This window comes from Crinia signifera, chromosome 8 (assembly GCF_055691185.1).
Source record: "Crinia signifera chromosome 8, ASM5569118v1, whole genome shotgun sequence".
NCBI classification, from domain to species: domain Eukaryota; kingdom Metazoa; phylum Chordata; class Amphibia; order Anura; family Myobatrachidae; genus Crinia; species Crinia signifera.
The window spans coordinates 32,968,789-32,987,631 of record NC_139224.1 but is presented as its reverse complement, the minus strand read 5'-3'; the positions used below and the strand labels follow the sequence as shown (position 1 = coordinate 32,987,631).

The 18,843-nt window shown below is 45.8% G+C and overlaps 1 protein-coding gene across 2 annotated transcripts in view; it reads right to left on the bottom strand.

Annotated features, from left to right (window-relative positions):
* LOC146025910 (ficolin-2-like) overlaps positions 1-17,488 on the bottom strand; it is a 112,470-nt gene extending 94,982 nt beyond the window's left edge. Inside the window, exons 1-8 of one of the 2 annotated variants that reach the window (XM_083156089.1) lie at positions 17,358-17,488; positions 15,048-15,161; positions 14,167-14,211; positions 11,802-11,837; positions 8,734-8,772; positions 8,375-8,502; positions 6,191-6,320; positions 2,138-2,272 (exon numbers count right to left, since the gene is read on the bottom strand). In XM_083156089.1, coding sequence (XP_083012215.1) covers positions 2,138-2,272; positions 6,191-6,320; positions 8,375-8,502; positions 8,734-8,772; positions 11,802-11,837; positions 14,167-14,211; positions 15,048-15,161; positions 17,358-17,427 — 697 coding nt within the window. In that variant the 5' untranslated portion in view covers positions 17,428-17,488. The remainder of the gene's footprint in view (positions 1-2,137; positions 2,273-6,190; positions 6,321-8,374; positions 8,503-8,733; positions 8,773-11,801; positions 11,838-14,166; positions 14,212-15,047; positions 15,162-17,357) is intronic. The other variant, XM_083156091.1, reaches the window with a different exon arrangement.
* Between the last annotated feature and the right edge of the window lie 1,355 nt (positions 17,489-18,843).

The following is an 18,843-nucleotide window of genomic DNA, read 5'->3' as shown; positions in this document are numbered from 1 at the left end:
TCTGCTGCTTTCTGCCGGCTCCTGATGGGGGAACGGGAGCTGGGAGCCTGCTGCCGCCGCACTTGTAGGCCGATGGGAGGTGCTGTGCACTATCACGCATGCGCAGCATCCCTCCCATGGACATTTTGGATGTGGGCAAAGTGCCGTGGCCCAGCCATCCCAGGGAGGAGCGCGTCCGGCCTGTTTTTAAGGAGTTTTGAGCAGGCCCACCAGGAAATGGCCCGGTTTTACCTCACAACCTGACCTCATACTTACCTCATACTTACCATTGTTCTGGCTGCTCCAGAAAGGGGCAGCCATCTTGGTGAAACAGGGAGCAGGCTTCAAAACATGAGCAGTAATGGGGTATGGATGCACATTTTCATCATAACAAGGAGTGTGGCCCCACAAGGGGTCGGAGGAGCTGAGATTATCGGCAAAACTGTATTATTTATTATTGCAAAGCGGGATGAGGCTATGGCCTTTCTGGACTATAAAGTTTTAAAAGGATGGCTGCCAGAGGGAGCCGGGGGCTGCAGTCGGCTTTGGAAGACTTGCCTACTCCTTCAGGAGGAGGGGGGCACAAAAGGTTAGACAGGGACCAAAGTTCGGCATTGATAAAACAGTCAAAAGGTTGACATGTTTTTCATGTTTTTTTATGTGAATGTCAGCACCTCAGCACACTTAGTGTAGCATGTATTCAGCACACTTATCCATTCACTTTCAGAATCCATGTGGATTGTGAAGCATGAAAACGTCCTAAAAAAAAAAAAACATGAAAAACTCATCATGACCTTTTGGCTGTTAATCTTTTGTCAATGTTGACCTTTGACGGTCATTCTTTTGACTGCCTAGCTAGACATTGTCTGTAAGTCATCCGAAGTTGCAGGCTATGCAGAGTTGTGAGAACAACTTTGAAAAGAAAGAGCTGATTTATCATTTGCTCCCACAAAGTACCAGGTTTTCGTTCCAGCTACCACCTAGTTACATGTTTGGACAGGTAATGTTAAGGTGTTTGGGCAGAAAAAGTATAGAGCTGGTGCAAGATTACTAACAAACAGCGTAAGGAATCGTGTGCGGGTCGTGCGGTCCCACTGAGACTGTACCTGCCCTCAGCTGCGTGCCACCCCCTCCTCCAGCTCCTGCACTATGTGAAGAGAAATGCTGTGTTTTCTCCCATATGGCGCACATGTATTAAGCCGGGTGAAGTGATAAAGTGGTAATAAAGCAGTGATAAAGTGGAAGGTAATACCGCACCAGCCAATCAGCTGTGTTTGGAAAAATGACACTTAAAAGAGGATTGGCTGATGATTTATCACCTTCCAATTTATCACTTTACCTGGGTTAATACATCTCCCCCCCCCCCCCCCCCCAGGGCATTCCCCATATAGGTGAATAATATGAGCACGTACAGTACTGTAGTTCCCATATATATACAATGGGAATCGGTACATCTGTCAGAATGTACTTAGGTCTACAGTCATTAGGTCGACCCCACTAGGTCGACTGGCAGGAAGGTCGACCTGATTTAAGGTCGACATGGGCCAAGGTTGACATGAGTTAAGGTCGAATTTGCATAAAGGTCGACATGAGGAAGGTCGACTGTTCATAAGGTCGACATGGGGTTTTCACTGTTTTTTATCTGAATGTCGACACAGTCGACATGGACACAGTTGGCAATGAGAATCGGACGCTCGCAATGCTTCGGGCGCGGTGGCTCGCTTCGCTCGCCACAGCTTTAATAACCTCCTCCACGCCCTAGTGGATGGTAGGGCATGAAATACCGCCTGTCGGCACATGTCAGCTCAAAAAACAGTGAAAAACCCCATGTCGACCTTATGACCAGTAGACCTTCCTCATGTCGACCTTTATGCAAATTCGACCTTAAGTCATGTCTACCTTGGCCCATGTCGACCTTAAGTCAGGTCGACCTTCCTGCCAGTCGACCTAGTGGGGTCGACCTAATGACTGTAGACCTAAGTTCATTCTAATAGATGACCGCTTCCCGTACAATGCAGGTGCAGTTGGTCATATAGGTCTGTATGGGAAAAACAACAGCAGTACATGTTTTCCTGCTGCCTTTTACTGTCTTCTGGCCTGGGCACCTGATCTTACGATGACACGTCCCAGATCACATAGGTTGAATAAAGACACTTACCTGCACTGCCTCCACTCAAAGCTCCAATTCTCAGCTTATAATTGTCGTCTTCTCCTAACAAGGCGAAGGAAGCATAACTTGCAAAACTATAGCTGTTATCAAAATCTGTCAGGTCAACTCGAAGCTCATGGGTTCCTGAAGGGTTAAACACATACAGACCCACAGATAAAGCACAATGGAACACGGTGTGGGGACAATCCGCATTGCAGCCCTTCATATACAGAGTCAGACTAAGGGCGGTATTCAATCCCGGGTCACGACCGCCGTGACCCTGGTCCATTTGCGTTTTGCTCGCTTGTATATTGGCATGCGGGATTCAATGTCCCACCGGCTGATCTGCAAAAAGAGGGCGTGTCCGCGTAAATGGCCATGGATTGTTGACATTTGGCCGTGATCGTGACAATTCAGCTTTTAAAGTCAGGCCCATTCTGTCGATCTGCCTCTTCAATGCTGTCAGGAAAGAAAGCATTGTATAGGCGCCTGCCGCTATTTCCCCCTGTAGAAATTGTGGCGGGAATTGAATATCCCCCTTAGTCACACACAGATGAACAAATGTCACACGTCAAATGAATCCGTGCAATCTACAGTAGCAGAGTCATTTTGTCCCATTTTTTATTTATTTATGCTAATCAAAGACACACAAGGCAAGTGCATTGGGAGATGTTCCCTCCCACTAGGACTGCCAACCAATAATAGCTGCAATAAGAGGAGATCTGGAAGCCACTCCCTGCCTTATTGCACTACCCAACCTGACTTCCATGTGCTGTCAAATGTCTACAATATATCTGTCTCTGTCACTCCAGCAGTTCCATCCTTCCAGCAACTTCACAACATCCATGTGTATCTCAGGTCCCCTCTCACCTTCTCATCAGCATGCACAGAGCCTGCTTCTCTTATAGCCCTTTCACACTCGCAGAGCTGGGTCATACCCGGGAATGTGTTCCCGGATGCTTCCCGGGACACTACCCGGGAATGTACCCTTTCACACTGGCCACCTGACCGAGAATGAAGTTGGCCAGGTGGCATCATCTGGAGGCTTGGCCCGGGGCGGCGCTGGGAGGTGTCAGCACCTCCCAGTGGCACATTTTCACTGCAGTGAACGGGATCTGGGTCACGCTGGGTCAGGACCTGGGTAGAAATCCCAGAATGCTGAACATGGGCTATTCGTCCAAGACCCTTTCACACTGAGCTAAATCCTGGGTTGATGCGCGTTCATGTGCAAAAACCTGGGATATTTTTGCAAGTGTGAAAGGGGTATTAGTGGCACTTCTTCACTTTAGCAGTGGTTATGGCTTGACATCACATACATCATGCCAGAAAAGTAGCTGCTGGGACAGGCTTTTCTGTTAGAATTACTGTGGTGGAGGTGAATCAGCTCCCCTGCCATTACAGGTGGTGGGTCTCAGTTCCACCCATTTCCCCCTTCCCACTTTAACCCATGATGTGGGTAGGAAACACTATTCTGCGGAAAGGGTCAGACAAACATCTGGTACCAGGGAAGTAATTAAAACCCAAGCGTCTTTCTCCTTCCCGTGCCCTGTGAACAGGAAGCATCCATTATTGGGGTGACAGAAACCAGACAGAATGGGTATATTAACCTTGAAAAGGGGCCCTGTTGAACCTGAAATGCGTTGGTGAGTTGGAGGACTACCCATCTGTCTTGGAGCCATTGCTTTTTGTCCATCTTTAAGCTTCCAAGTTACCTCTTGCCCGGGTGAGTGAGGGTGGATGTGGTTCCGAATACAGGAGGGAGATCACTTGTTTTGTCTTCATTTTTACCATTGACTTTTATTGGATGTGTGGACTGTCTATATATTGAATACTTTTATTTACTATTTGGAACCATCTGGGTCCTGGTCATCTTACTACAACCACGGATTTGCCAGTCAACGCCTTGTGGTTTACCTGAAAGAACCTTTTTAGGAACATAGGATTGAGAGAACAATGGTGTAGCAAAGAATCCTTTATGTGCATATAGGGTTCGGGAGAAAGGTCAGTTTAAAGGAACACTGGGGCAGATGTATTAAGCCGGGCGAAGAGATAAACTGGAGATAAAGTGGAAGGAGTTAACGCACCAGCCAATCAACTCCCAACTGTCATATTTCAAACACAGCTGATTGGCTGGTGCGTTATCTCCTTCCACTTTATCTCCAGTTTATCTCTTCGCAAGGCTTAATACATCTGCCCCACTGTGACTATAGAGAGTGTTCCTCTTCCAGTATTAATAATCTGACCTATTGTGTTTTTATCTTGGTGTATAGGACGCATCTGTGGAGAACATCCAGCTGTTGGGAAGAGGATAGTTCCAGACACCAATATTAAGAGACAGCGCATTAGTGTCCACTAGCTCTTTTGTTGTAAATGTTTGCAGGATTTGGTATCCCAGAGACATGAGAGGATGGCCAATTGTTACCAGGGGAGCCCTTACCCCCAGGACATTGTCCATTCAAAGTTGATGCCAGAACTATGTTGTTTTTTTTCTCTGAAATGGACTGTAATCTGGTTGTACATTGAAATAATAATATACTCTTTGTAATTATTATTTTTTAGCTTTAAAGATATTATTCTTGTGATCTTACTTAATGAATCACCCTCATACATTAGTTCCACTGTAAACAGGACTATCTATGGCTGGGATCGCTCACTACTTTCTTATGGTTGCAGACCATTCTGTGCCATATTAACAGTATAGTAGGTCCTGTGTAATGCCTTGGGGTCCTTAACCACACATTAATAGAAACCAATTATACAAAATCATGTCATGACCTCTTGTGCCATCTCTCCACACGCTTCCATACTGTCAGCTCTGGGGGTTTTTGTGTTCCCGGCTGTGACCGTGATGGACCAGTGGAGGGCGCTGGATAGCAGAACGCTGGAGGCTTGATGTGCGACATACACGGAGTGACAGGGACTCAGCGAACAAGAGTGTTGGCGGAGACCAGGATCAGGGCCGCGGAGTCTAACTTGCCAGCGGTGTCCACCAGGGAGTCCCGCAAGGGACTTTGGACTTAGCTGCGTCTGACAAGCAGGTCGCAGCCCCCTGCCCTGGTCCTCTGGACGCAGGCTGGGACTGAGGATACTGAACTCTGGGAACAGACCTTGAAGAGACCAGGGTATAGATATGCAGTCTGGGAACTGCAGGGAGTGACGACTTGTGATGTCGATGATGATGGTGACAGGTGACGAGCAACTCAGGTATACTGGCTGGTGGTAAGAATAGGACGTAGATGGAAGAGTCACTATATGCACAGTAGAAGGGTGTCAACCCGGGAGTCGACAGCGCCTGTCGGCAGTATCAGGACAAGGTGGTGAATGTCTCTGATAGGCTTAATAGCCAAAGGTGAAACTTAGCAGTACACCTGCTACTTGACTGCAGGGATGGAATGGCAGGAGTCTTCTGGCGATGGATCGAACCAGGTAAGTATAGCAGATGCAGAGAACGCTGGGAAGGAAATGCAGGTGAACCTGGATATCCTGGAGCCTTGGAAACTTCACTGACACAGAAGAACACTGGGAGCAGGTAAAGCAATTGTTCAAGGCAAGAAAGTTAGGCCCAAGGCCTGATCTATATCCCCCCCTTGCCTGTTCGTGATTGGCTGCCAGCCGCAGCACCAATCAATACTGGAGAATGGCAGACACACCTTGATTCCTGCACAGGTGTGTGGGTCAGGGGTCAGACTGATGGTCAGCAGGATTGGTCTATGCAGTCAGCTGAGTGCCAGTGTCATGGCGGCACCCACGCTGCCCGGGACCAGCGTGAGACTGGCATGGGACAATGCCGACTGCCCACGGGGACACTGATCACGTGACCACCACCAGCCCCGGATCAAAGGTCCCTAGAATTGTGGGGCCCTGGTGAGCTGCCCAGTGTACGTACCTACAGTATACATTATAATGACCCTGACAGCACCCGTATCTGGAGTGGGACTAACCCCATGGTGAGCACTCGGAACATCCAGTCCCATTTTATGGCACAAGAACCAAGGGTAACTTGCACAAAACCATAATTTAAAGATATATAGGATTTGTATGTGAATGTAATGAGTCAGTTACCTGAAGACGTCAGTCTGTGAATGTTCTCATTTCCTAGCCAGAACTCGCTCAGTTGGTTGCCAAAGCCCCGTTTGTAGTCATCCCATTCTCTGAAGAAATTTACAGTGCCGTCGTATCGTCTCTGAAAGACCTAAAGGTTTACAGCAAGATTAGGAGCCTGTGAAAATCCTTGACAGTAAAATAAGTGTATTCTCTAATTACAACTTCACTACAGAGGAACCTTCTAAAGTCCGGAAGTCCAGAAGATGACAAAAGGCCTGATTGGCGATACCTGGAGGAATGGGACCAGCCGCTTTGAGGGTAATACTGTATGTTGCTTTGTTCATACAATAGCTGGTTTCTACATCATAGATCATCACATGGAGTTAATATACCACTATGAAGGTACGTGATATTGTTGGTCAGTGTTAGCCAGACAAAATACTGCATATTTGTTAAATGGGAAACCAGACAATCTTTTCCTATCCCATATAAACACTGCAAAAATTGTTAAAAATAAATATTGGTCAAAATTTATTTTATTAACAGTTTCTTACAATAGCGCACACATATTCCACAACGCTTTACATAGAATACTGGAACATTCACATTAGTCCCTGCCCCAGTGGAGCTTACAATCTATTTTCCCTATCACATGTACACACACACACACAGACATTCTAGGGTTAATTTTTTTGGAGCCAAATAACCTACCAGTATATTTTTGGATAGTGGGAGGAAACCGGAATACCCGGAGGAAACCCACGCAAGCACGGGAAGAATATACAAACTCCGCACAGTTAGGGCCATGGTGGGAATTGAACCCAAGACCTCAGCATGAGGTAGTAATGCTAACCATTACACCTGCCCTTCGTGCGAGACTAGAAACCCCATATTACTGCCAATGCTTTGTAACAGCAAAATGGAACAGAAATGCTTGTTGTATTAGTACTGTATCTATAGATACTCATTGTACAATAGGGTATGTGTGGGCATTGCTAATGGCAGGGCTTCCATTCATCAAAGAGGTGGGAGGGCAATGAGTTGCTCAATTACAATAATTCATAATGACATGTAAAACATTGCTTATTATGTTGCTGTATCTGTGCTTCATATAATTATAAATAAAATAATTTGTGGACCCAGCAGCGTCTACAGAGGTTAGATAGATCAAGAACATTGCTTATTAAGGGTGAGATGTATTAATGACCGCATTTGTAATGTGATCATAAACTGACATTTTTGGCTACTTACCTACAGGAATGTTCTCTGTAATCTTTATTCTTCTTCAAGTCATGAAAGCTCTGCGATACCCATGTGCCCCATGTGTTTATGAATCGGGTGAATTAATGCTCATGCAAGGCCATCAGACCCCTCTCTGGACCATTTTTCTTATAAAAAGCCATAAACTTCTATAGATAAACTATAGGGTTCTAGAGTAAGTCTACATACTGTATGTGCTTCCGGTGGGGTCCAGGGATGGTCGCATGCACAAGGAGCTCCAACCTCCGAGCTCCCCTCCTCGGCCCCTGGAGGAGATGGAGAAGCGCAGCAGAGACAGTGGAAGGAGAAGCGCGGCAGAGATGGTGGACGGCGGCAGAGGAGGTGGATGGAGGATGAGCATGGGAGTGCCAAGGAGAACTGCCTAGTGTCCCCAGGCGCATGATGAGGCAACCCCTCAGCTGGGATAGGTGGTAGCATCAGCCAGAGCCCCGGCATGACTGCCAGAGGTGGCAATCACTATCAGCCCGTAGGATTCCCCCTGATGATCCACCAGGCCCAGAAGGATCACTGGCCGTGTCACCCAGCTGGGACAAATCAGGATTTGCAGCCCGCAGGCCCTGGCCGCTGTCCTCCTGCAGACTCTGCCTGTGTATATGTGTATATGTGTCCCCTTATTTTACTATGGGAGCCAGAAATTTCTAGTTATATATAATTTGCCTAGTACAGTATATAAAATGAAAGCAAACATCTCATTGGTGATATAGACATCTATTCTATAACAGATTGTTAGACCTGTTTTCATTGACATCCCAATGTGTTTTAGAGAAATGGAAATAAGATAGGGATAGCAGGTGACTGTAATGTGTGCATGTAATATACTCTATTAACTAAATACTGCTTTTTATATACCGTAAGTAGAGGTATTTAGGTGGGGGGGGCGCATGTAATTACAAAAGGGGTTATAGGTCTGTTGTCACTTACAATCCATCCTCCGCCATCTGTGTCCATGTCACACAAGACTGTTAGAGGCTTTACACCATCTGGGTATATTTTGTACCACCCGCTGAGGTAAGAGCCCAGGTTCCGCAGCTCCTTGCAGTTTCGAGCAGCTGAAAGAGAGTACAGATAAGACAGGGCAGGGCAGGCATACAGCACAGGACTAATGTCAGATTTGGGGATGATCTCACAAAGTAAGAGACTGATCATTTTGACCAAAACAATGGAATCAGCCAAAGATTGCACTGTGGGGCTCAGATTGAGGTTTTGGCTACACTGCTCTTACTTTAGTCTTCATACTCTGCTGTAGTTATATAATGTCTGAGTTTAAGACTCTCACTTACCATAGATTGCGTCTGTGGTGCTTGCATCCCCTTTCTCTCCTAAAGTGGAAAGTCATCAGTTATTAGGGCATGCACAATGTAGAATACTATTTATTAACTTCCTGACAAAGGGCCTAATTCAGCAGAGATCGCTAATCAGAGAATCCGCAGCTGACTGCAAGCATTAAGCCGCTGCCCAGACAGAGAGAGAAATATTCTGTGAAAATGTGAGATTCAATTGCGAATGGCTAACCACAATCCCAGAACATTAAAGCATCTTTGCCGTCTGTGCAAATGTGAGTAGGTCTGAGGCTGCCACTAATCTGAGACGTGCTGGAAGTGGTCATCACCGACGTTACAGATCCTCCCCAAAAAATTTTGGGCGTGCCTGGATTTTTTCAAACACACCCAGAAAACGACAGGATTACGCCCATAAATGCCGGCTTCCTGTCAAAGTGTGACTACTTAGCGATCAGGAATATTATTGCAAAGTCGCTGATTAGCGATCCAGGACAAATTACGCCCAATTTACCAAACACAAAACACTACTGTGCTTGAAGTGACTTTTCAGTAACTTGTACTAGTTCATGCCGTTACTGAAATGAAGATTTACAAATAATAGGCAGTAAGGATAATTTACAGATCTGCACCACAAATGTTTCCTTCTCTAATTGACATGCAGCATATTTGTGACAACTGTGCTCATTTGTACAATTGTACCCCTAATAGGCTGAAGTCACCACCCCAACTCGCGTCCGATCTGGGATTCTGAGCATGGTTCAGCACAGGTTCTTCAGATTTACATACCTCTTTCACACAGCGTTCAGATCCAGGTCATCGCCGCTCACACAGAACGCTCGGAGATGGCGTCATCTCCAAGCGCTAGAGAGGCAGCCAATCGGCATGACCTCGGTATGACCCAGGTAGGTACTGGGAATAACCCTGGTTGAGACCCTTGTTGGACACAGGGTGCAAGACCCAGTATGTTTCACACAGAGCCTTGACCGGCTTTGCACCAACAATAATACATGGTCTCAGCTCTATGTATAAAACTCATAACGGGGAGGGGTTGGTACTTATTATGGTATGCAGAGATACAAAACACCAACCAATCATTTCCTGTCATTTTACAAACACAGATAGTACAGAAGCTGATTGGATCTCTATTCAGGCTTTGATAAATATCCCTAGGTGTGTCTTGAGGGTTGCGATTTCGGAATAGACACATTTTGCTTTTTTTAATGGATGGGCCTCCATACAAGCTTCCCTCAATGTATTTTGTCTTGCTCCCAAAAATACACAAAAACGCATCACAGAGTTTAGACAACACATTTAGAGATGTTTTTAATAGATGGCTAAAAACGATCCTAACCACCTGCAAAACGGTATTTACTGTAGTTTACACATCAGCAAAAGTGGCTCTGAGAGTTGTCGGGGAATGGGTACTGTTTACCGAGGCCCTGGTGTACTGGCTGGTGCACTGGAGAGGCCGAGCATGAACCTGGGTACGTTGAGGAGGAGAATATTGTTGTTGCCCTATGCAGCTCGGCTGCAGGCCCTGGGAAGTTTCCGAGCAGTGTTGCAGCAATCGGCACCCATTTTAGAAGTGAACTTTCATTGACTGTGTTTTGGGGGTGTGGTCAAGTCTTCTCTGTTTGGTGACACCCCCAGTGCCCAGGCCCCTTCCTGCTCCCACTAGCCCTGGTCATCATACCGTAGGTCCTGGAGGTCAGGTGTTGGTCATTATATTAAAGACAGCACAGACTAGAATGGAAAGTGCAATTATGTGCAAGTTTACTTAGATATTTTTTGGTACTTGTTTCCTATCTGGGCGCCCAGGTTTTCTACGTACGGCACCGTAATGAAATCGGATCGCATCGCATCGGATTCGGTACTCGATGATGTATGATGGCATACGATGCTATCCGATCCGATTTCATTTTAAATCGGATCGCATCGCATGCGGTGACGCGATCAACCCCGATTTTTACATTGGAATCAATGTTAAATGGTCCCTGAGACCCGATTTTACATTGATTTCAATGTAATAACCCCGCAAACCCACGATTTGTATAGGAAACCCCCCCCTGATGGTTTAAAATGCGCCTCCATTGTTAACGCCACCCCAGTATTGACGTCAACCCGAAGCGTGGCGAGCGCAGCGAGCCCCACGAGGGGCGGCGGTACGCGTCCTCCGACTTTTTCATACCCCCACTATCCACGTCGGCGTGGAGTTGAGAATAGAATAGTGTGGCGAGCGCAGCGAGCCACCGAGCCCGAAGCGTGGCGAGCGCAGCGAGCCCCGCGAGGGGACGCGGATACCTGTGAAGCCCGCGAGGGGACACGGATACCTGTGAAGTATCCGCGTCGGCTCGCTGCGCTTGCCACGCTTCGGGCTCGGTGGCTCGCTGCGCTCGCCACACTATTCTATTCTCAACTCCACGCCGACGTGGATAGTGGGGGTATGAAAAAGTCGGAGGACGCGTACCGCCGCCCCTCGCGGGGCTCGCCACGCTTCGGGTTGAAGTCAATACTGGGGTGGCGTTAACAATGGAGGCGCATTTTGAACCATCAGGGGGGGTTTCCTATATATCCTATGGGCCAACCATAAAAGCGGGAACGAAATCGGATCGCATCGCATCGTTCAATATCGTGTATGTGCATTTGTGGTATCCGATGCGATCCGATTTTTATACGGAGAATAGCATGGTGCGCAATTAACTTAGCGGGCGCCCAGATAGGAAACAAGTACCTATTTTTTTATAAAACTCCAAATACTGCATGTTGCACACAAATGGGTGTAAACGATGCTCTGTGTGCTATTTAAGAAGAGTCATTTGCTAAGGGCTAACAAACACAGAATATCATCAAAACTAAGAATGTGTTTTCACTTTCTAATAAGATAATTTTCAATGATAAAGTATAAATCATTTCTATGTTGACGGCTCTGTAATTAATAATTGCATTCTTGATCACTGACTACACTTTAGAATATTTATTTTTATTTTGAAGCAGTAGAAATGTATAGACCATGGTATAGGTTACAGGAGATGCTACAGGAAATAACAGTAACGGGACAAGCAACTCACCTTTTTGTCCTATTAAACCAGGAGAACCTGCTGTTCCTGTTGATAACCAAATACATGCAATGAAATGAGAAGATAAGAGGAATAAAACTACAATACACCAGCATACTTTATAAGGGAGTGCCGACTGAGCTTTATTGCATTTATTTTTTACATTTCGCTCTGTGACTAATTCTTGTATTTGCAGGCCAGGAAAAATGTCGGTGTCATAAAGCCACATTAGAAGATTGCATTCTGTGAGGAATTATGTTGGCAAAATGCTGACATACAGTATATACAATGTCAACATCTGATATATTGATATATGAATTAATGATATTATTAGAATGCCAGCAGTTGGGGTTAGGCTGCGGGTTCGGAGGATTAGGGTTAGGCTGCGGGTTTGGAGGATTAGGGTTAATCTGTGGGATTGGTGGTTTAGGATGTGGGAGAGGAATTTATTGTTAGGCACTATGGGAGGGTTAGCGGTGACAAATGCTCATCACTGGAACTGCCAAAGAAACAGCCAGAAGTCAAAGTCAGTTAACCGCAAGTCCTTGAAGACCCACTGGAACAATGGTCATTGCTGCTGCCTCCCCGCCCCCAAACGTTGGCATCCTGTCAATCATGCTGTGTTTAAGAGGACACTGTGGCCCAGTAGCCCAACTAGACTAAATATCGGAGCAGTACACAAATCATCAGGTTTGCGTATATCTCTGAATCTGCTTCTGGGCTCTCATACACTTGGGTGATGTCAGATTTAGGGGGTTATTCAATATGCGATGGTCAGAATCCTGGGCGGTTTTAGTTTTATCTGACAGTCGGAATTCAATGTTCAGTGTCGGAAAGTCTGTGGATCTGTAGTAACGGCAGCGGATTGTCGAGCATTGGCTATGTATGAATGCAACCATCCGTGACCGTTTCTGACAAAAAAGTCTGATCTAAAAAAAACGTCAATGCGGTTGTTAACGACAGAATTGAATAGGTCAGTGCCGATATTTCCTGTCAGGAGCTATCGGCACATATTGAATACCCCCTTCAACCTGTACAGATGATTACATTCATCGGTACTCTTTACCTAGAACGGCGCCCGCGATTAGCATCGCGGGCGTCGGGGGTAAAAAATCGCGGGCATCGCGGGTACATAAAAAACGGGTGCGACGCGATGCCCGCGATTTTCCCATAGGGATCAATGTTAAAAGTCAGATTGGACGCGATTTTAGTGTTAAATGCCTCAATGCCCGCGATTTTTACATAGGAAACAATGTTAAATGGGCCACAGAGCCCTAATAGTCCCCCTGAAGTCTTAAATGGCCCCCACAATTTTTAACGCCACCCCACGATCAACGTGAACCCGAAGCGTGGCGAGCGCAGCGAGCCCGCAACGGGCGGTGGTACGCGTCCTCCGACCTTTTTATACACCCACTATCCACGTCGGCGTGGAGTTGAGAATAGAATAGTGTGGCGAGCGCAGCGAGCCACCGAGCCCGAAGCGGGTACGCGTCCCCTCGCGGGCTTCACAGGTGTCCGTGGCGACGCGCTTACCTGTGAAGCCCACGAGGGGACGCGCTTACCTGTGAAGGTATCCGCGTGCGCTCACCACGCTTCGGGCTCGGTGGCTCGCTGCGCTCGCCACACTATTCTATTCTCAACTCCACGCCGACGTGGATAGTGGGGTATGAAAAGGTCGGAGGACGCGTACCGCCACCCCTCGCGGGCTCGCTGCGCTCGCCACGCTTCGGGTTGACGTTGATCGTGGGGTGCCGTTAAAAATTGTGGGGGCCATTTCAGACTTCAGGGGGACTATTAGGGCTCTGTGGCCCATTTAACATTGTTTCCTATGGAAAAATCGCGGGCATTGAGGCATTGAACACTAAAATCGCTTCCAATCTGACTTTTAACATTGGTCCCTATGGGAAATCGCGGGCATCGCACCCGTTTTTTAGTGCATTCGATGGTCGCGATGGTCGCGATGGGCGCCGTTCTAGGTAAAGAGTACCCATTCATCTTTACATTGCGCCAGACAAAATGCCATTGCTTACTATCAGTGGAGAGCAATCTACATATATTACATATGGGTCCTTCACACTATCTTATAATGAGGTTATATAAATCATTTTATTCTGCGCTGTTCTAGTGCTGCGCTTTTCTATTTAAACATCGGTGTCAGGAAAAATCGAACGTGGGCACAATCCATATGGGAAATTCTTTGGTATGGCACACACTGTACTAATGCTCCCTGTACTAATGCTGACTCTTGTATAAAAGGTTGAACTTCCAATATTAGACCCAGTAACTGTATAGATAAACCAGCTAAAGTATGATAGATGCGCACAATGTGGACATTCCATAATCCTGGCATGGACAATCAATATTGCAAACAACCAACCTGTCTGCCCTGTAGGTCCGGCTTTCCCAGGTTCTCCTTTAGGTCCTGAAAGGAATAAAAATGATCTAGTTTAATATTGAATTTTTGCCATGCACCTACAGGACAGGGGAGCAACAATAACAATTATTTGCCATTGTAGCTCAATGGAAGCTGGGATCTCAGCTGCCCTCTACCCATGCCATAGCACTTGTGACAGCCCAACATACAGCTGGCCCAATCAGGGCAGGAGGAAACATTGCTGACATCAACTAGGCTCCGTGGTTTGCCAGCAATTTCCAGAGTGAAAGCGCAGATTACTTTCTCCTGAATTGAGGGCCTGATTCTAGGGTGGGTGTAAAGCAAAACAAGAGCAAGTAACTTGGCAACGGTGCAGTGGGTGGGGGGTGGGGGGCGGATAATTACCCAGCCTGAGCTAGGATAATAATATTATACTATTATTATTATTATTTGGAATATTGACTATAGTATTATGCCTTCCAACATCCCTACATAATGTGGCTCAGTGGGCTTGGCAACAGGGACAGTGCCTGGGAATCAGAACCATTGGGAGGTATATCAATTCACTATAAGGAGTCCAGGACACCTATAGGATACACCTGCAGATTTCAGGAGAACATTCATAATTCACATAAACAGTGCCATGGCACTCACCACTGTGCCACTATATCACGCCAATCCAATCCATATGTATACAAACCTCAACAACACACTGGTCTACAATACTGATGTCATTCATACAAGCACACATACTCCATTGGGCCTCACTTTTATCTCCTCTGGTAGGTCAGATTCCCATGCCATTATGTTCTGTATTACATATTCATCATTGCCTTTTAAGTGCCGGAAGGGCTACTGTATGAAGCACAGCAAAGACCACTTACCTTTCTCTCCAGATGGTCCAGTTTCTCCTTTTTGCCCAGGAGATCCAGGCAGCCCAGGGCATCCTCGAAGAATGGCCAACTTATCGGATTCTCCAATCCCCACAAGCTTTACATCTGCAAACCAAGATGATAGAGAAGTGTAATGTACATAGGGAGACAGATAACAAGGACAGCCATTACTTACAGATCACCTCTCCGAAGATGACATCACTGTTACAGTACTTAACAAAAGTACTTACAGTAAGTATATAGCAGTCATTATCAGGGCCGGTGCGAGCCGGATGCTTCTTGATATGCAGTGAAGTGAAGTGTGTGATTGACAAGCTTCTACCCCAGAAACAATGCACAGACAGAATTGTCTCCCTTTATGTGAACCTGCCTGCTTATCAGAGTAGACCATTCCTTACGTTACAGATCCATTTGTCATTTCTCACATAAAGGAAGAACGACCTACACTTGGCAGTATTACACTATTGTGGTTCATATGCGAGTTTGAGAACTGCGGTCACTTCAGTTCTCCACCATTCTCAGTAACAGTCCATTTCTACCACTTTTTCACCCCCATATTTGACTAATTGTTGTTTTAAACATTGTTATCTTTAATAAATGATATTGCACCATATATAATTTCCTTGTGTTTTTGGGAATACTTGGAGCACTATCTACCGTATCTGAGGAAACTATAGGACCGGAATCTTTCTGAGGAGTTGTGCTATGCGGTTATTCCTTAGGCGGAGAAGAGGATCTTCATTCCCGTAAGGGGGATGTGCGGTATTTATTTACATTCCGACTCATGCTATCGGCGCATTTTGATAGAAATTCTCTCTTAGGGCCTTATTCTAGTTCACTCTTTCTGCCAAAATCCTTCTTAGATGGACAAAACCATGTGCACTGCAGGGGGGGCAGATGTAACTTGTGCAGAGAGAATTAGATTTGGGTGAGTTATTTTTTTTCTGTGCAGGGAAAATACTGACTGCTTTATTTTTACACTGCAATATAGATCTCACTTTGAAGTAAAACCCCACCCAAATCTAACTCTCTCTGCACATGTTACATCTGCCCCACCTGCAGTGCACATGGTTTTGTCCATCTAAGAAGGATTTTGGCAGAAAGAGTGAACTAGAATAAGGCCCTTTTGTATGGAGTCGCGACCCCATGCTGTGAAGGTTGGGACTCACTTTGGGGTCAGGACCCACAGTTTGAGAATCGCCGCACTACAGGCGGCATGGTGGGATAATAAAATAGTGTGCCCGAAGTTTGCGAGGGGACAAGGTACATTTTGCTGGTATTCATGTCAACATTCGGGACAAAAAAAACCTCATGTGGCCCTTTTGACTGCTGACCTATTTCAGGTGTTGACCTTCAGTGTTTGACCAATACCCATACAGATTTCTTATTTGGCATGTAAAGCGTTGCGTTTTATTTAGTGTGATGTGGATCAGTCGATTGTTGCTGTTTAGCTTACTGTAGCTACATACATAGTTCTTATTGTGTCCCCAATACAATCTAATCAAACCACTAAGGGCATATTTATGAACACTTTTCAGGAGATCATCAGAAAACAGCTATTTTTGGATGGGATACGATCATTGGGTCACCAGCAAGTAGGTCGACAAGCATTAGGTCGACAGGACTTTAGGTAGACATGCAGTAAAGTCGACAAGACTTTAGGTCGACAGGGTCATTAGGTCGACATGGGACTTTTTTACTGTTTTTTGAGCCGACAGGCAGTATTTCATGCCCTACCATCCACTAGGGCATGGTGGGAAAATAAAATAGTGTGCCGAGCACAGCGAGGTACCGTGTGCGAGGAGATGTGGTGGTACGTTTCGGTCACATGTGTTGCACAGCTGAAGCAATATATCTGTAAGCAACACCGTACACAGACATATTGCTGGCACACACCGTTCCATCTATATATCGGCTGTTAGAACGTTCAATACATCGGCCATTGTATACACATTTATTTTTACACTGCAATTTAGATTTCAGTTCGAACACACCCCACCAAATCTAACTCTCTGCACATGTTACATCTGCCCCACCTGCAGTGCAGCATGGCTTTGCACATTAGAGAGAAAGTTTGCTTGTTAGAACTTTACTGAATAACACCCATTGCACAGAACACCTAATATAACAGTTGCTTCGGTAGAATAAGAAATCCCTGATAATCTGCCTCATTAGGCAGAATCAACCCCCAGTCTAGATAAACCAAATCAACAAAGAATAAATTACAAATATCACTGTACGACATTGTTGTGGCTCTAACAAAATCTTTGATACATGTGTAATCTGTAGCATAGGACTTACCTGGGCAGGTGTCCTCTGCGTGATTGAGAGCAGTCACCAGGCAGAATACGGAGGCCACCAAGGTCCACATACTGCAGTATCTGCTAGGTTGTTCCCTTGTGTTCCTCACTGCCTGCTAGAATGTGGTTTCATCAGTGATTCCACATAATAAGAGACCATGTAGTTCCTCCCCATGTACACATCTCTGTCTTGGAATATGTAATACTTGCGCAATTGAAATTCCCAATTTTTTCCTTATTTGGTCTTCGGTTACAACAGTAACCCATAGACAAATATCTGCTCAATATCTGTCTCAGGTCTGCTTTGTTTTATTCCACTGACCCTGCAGTAACAGGCTAAACAGAGACACATTGCAAGTCTATGGTATTAACTAGTGTGGATATCTAGATTTAGGTGTGTATTTATCAATGGGCAAAAAGCATTGCAGCTTCAAAAACACCTTATACCAGACTTGCCTACCTGACCCTCTCCATGAGGGAGATAATGCTCTGCTCCTGGACTTCCCTGGTCATGTATGATTTCCATCACCTGTGGAGAGCTAGGTAAAGGTGTGTCATCACAGGGAAGCCCAGGAACATAGCATTTTCACAAATTGTTTGCAGCAGTAGAATTTGTATAAAGTAATAGATTAGAGGTGGAATTTTTTTTAGAAAAATCACAATGCATGACTTTTGCAAAGTCCAAGGTGTGCCAAATTGTGCCATACATGGCACAATAAAACCAAGATGTATGTGGACACATCTGTATATTAGTCAGTCACTTATATGTATATCAAAAGTGGTTAGCCAGTCAGAGGTATAACTGTGTGCAGGGCAGGTATGGTAACATGGCTGATTAAAACCTGCGGCTACTCAGTCACCAGTGCCATAGTACTGTACACTGTGCTGCTCCGGTATACAGACCGAGTGGCTAGGAGTAGCGCCTACTGCTGCAAGTCACTTGTCGGTGCCGGAGTAACGTGCACCGTGCTAGACTAACAGGCAGAGCTGGACATTGTACGGAGTGATTCCTACTGCCCTGACAAGGGCTGTGGGGTCACTCAACCGGTATACACAAAATCGCTAAATCACAATATGAAAAATTACAAAATGCTCATATGCGAAATTTGCCCATGCACCGCTAGCCAGCCGGTACGCACTTCGCAAATTTAGCTTCTTCAGGGCCAACCTGACCCAGGATCTGACACAGTTTTTATACCCTGGTAGGTGTGCTTGTCCAATCAGTGTATGGGGAGGGAAGGGCCATTCCACAGAAGTGTCAGAGAGATCTACCCCTTCCTAAGTGATTGACAGGGGCTTCCTATATGTATACACACTAACAAATTGGTAATGTTGATACATTTGTAAAGCTGTAATGAATTCTTCAAAAAGGTATGTCAGTCCTGTTAATGTGTAGTGATATTCGTCTATGTTAGTGTAGCTCTGACTACATAGTTAGTACATAGTAGTAATTCGTAACAGAGATGACATTCCAGGAATATTTAAAA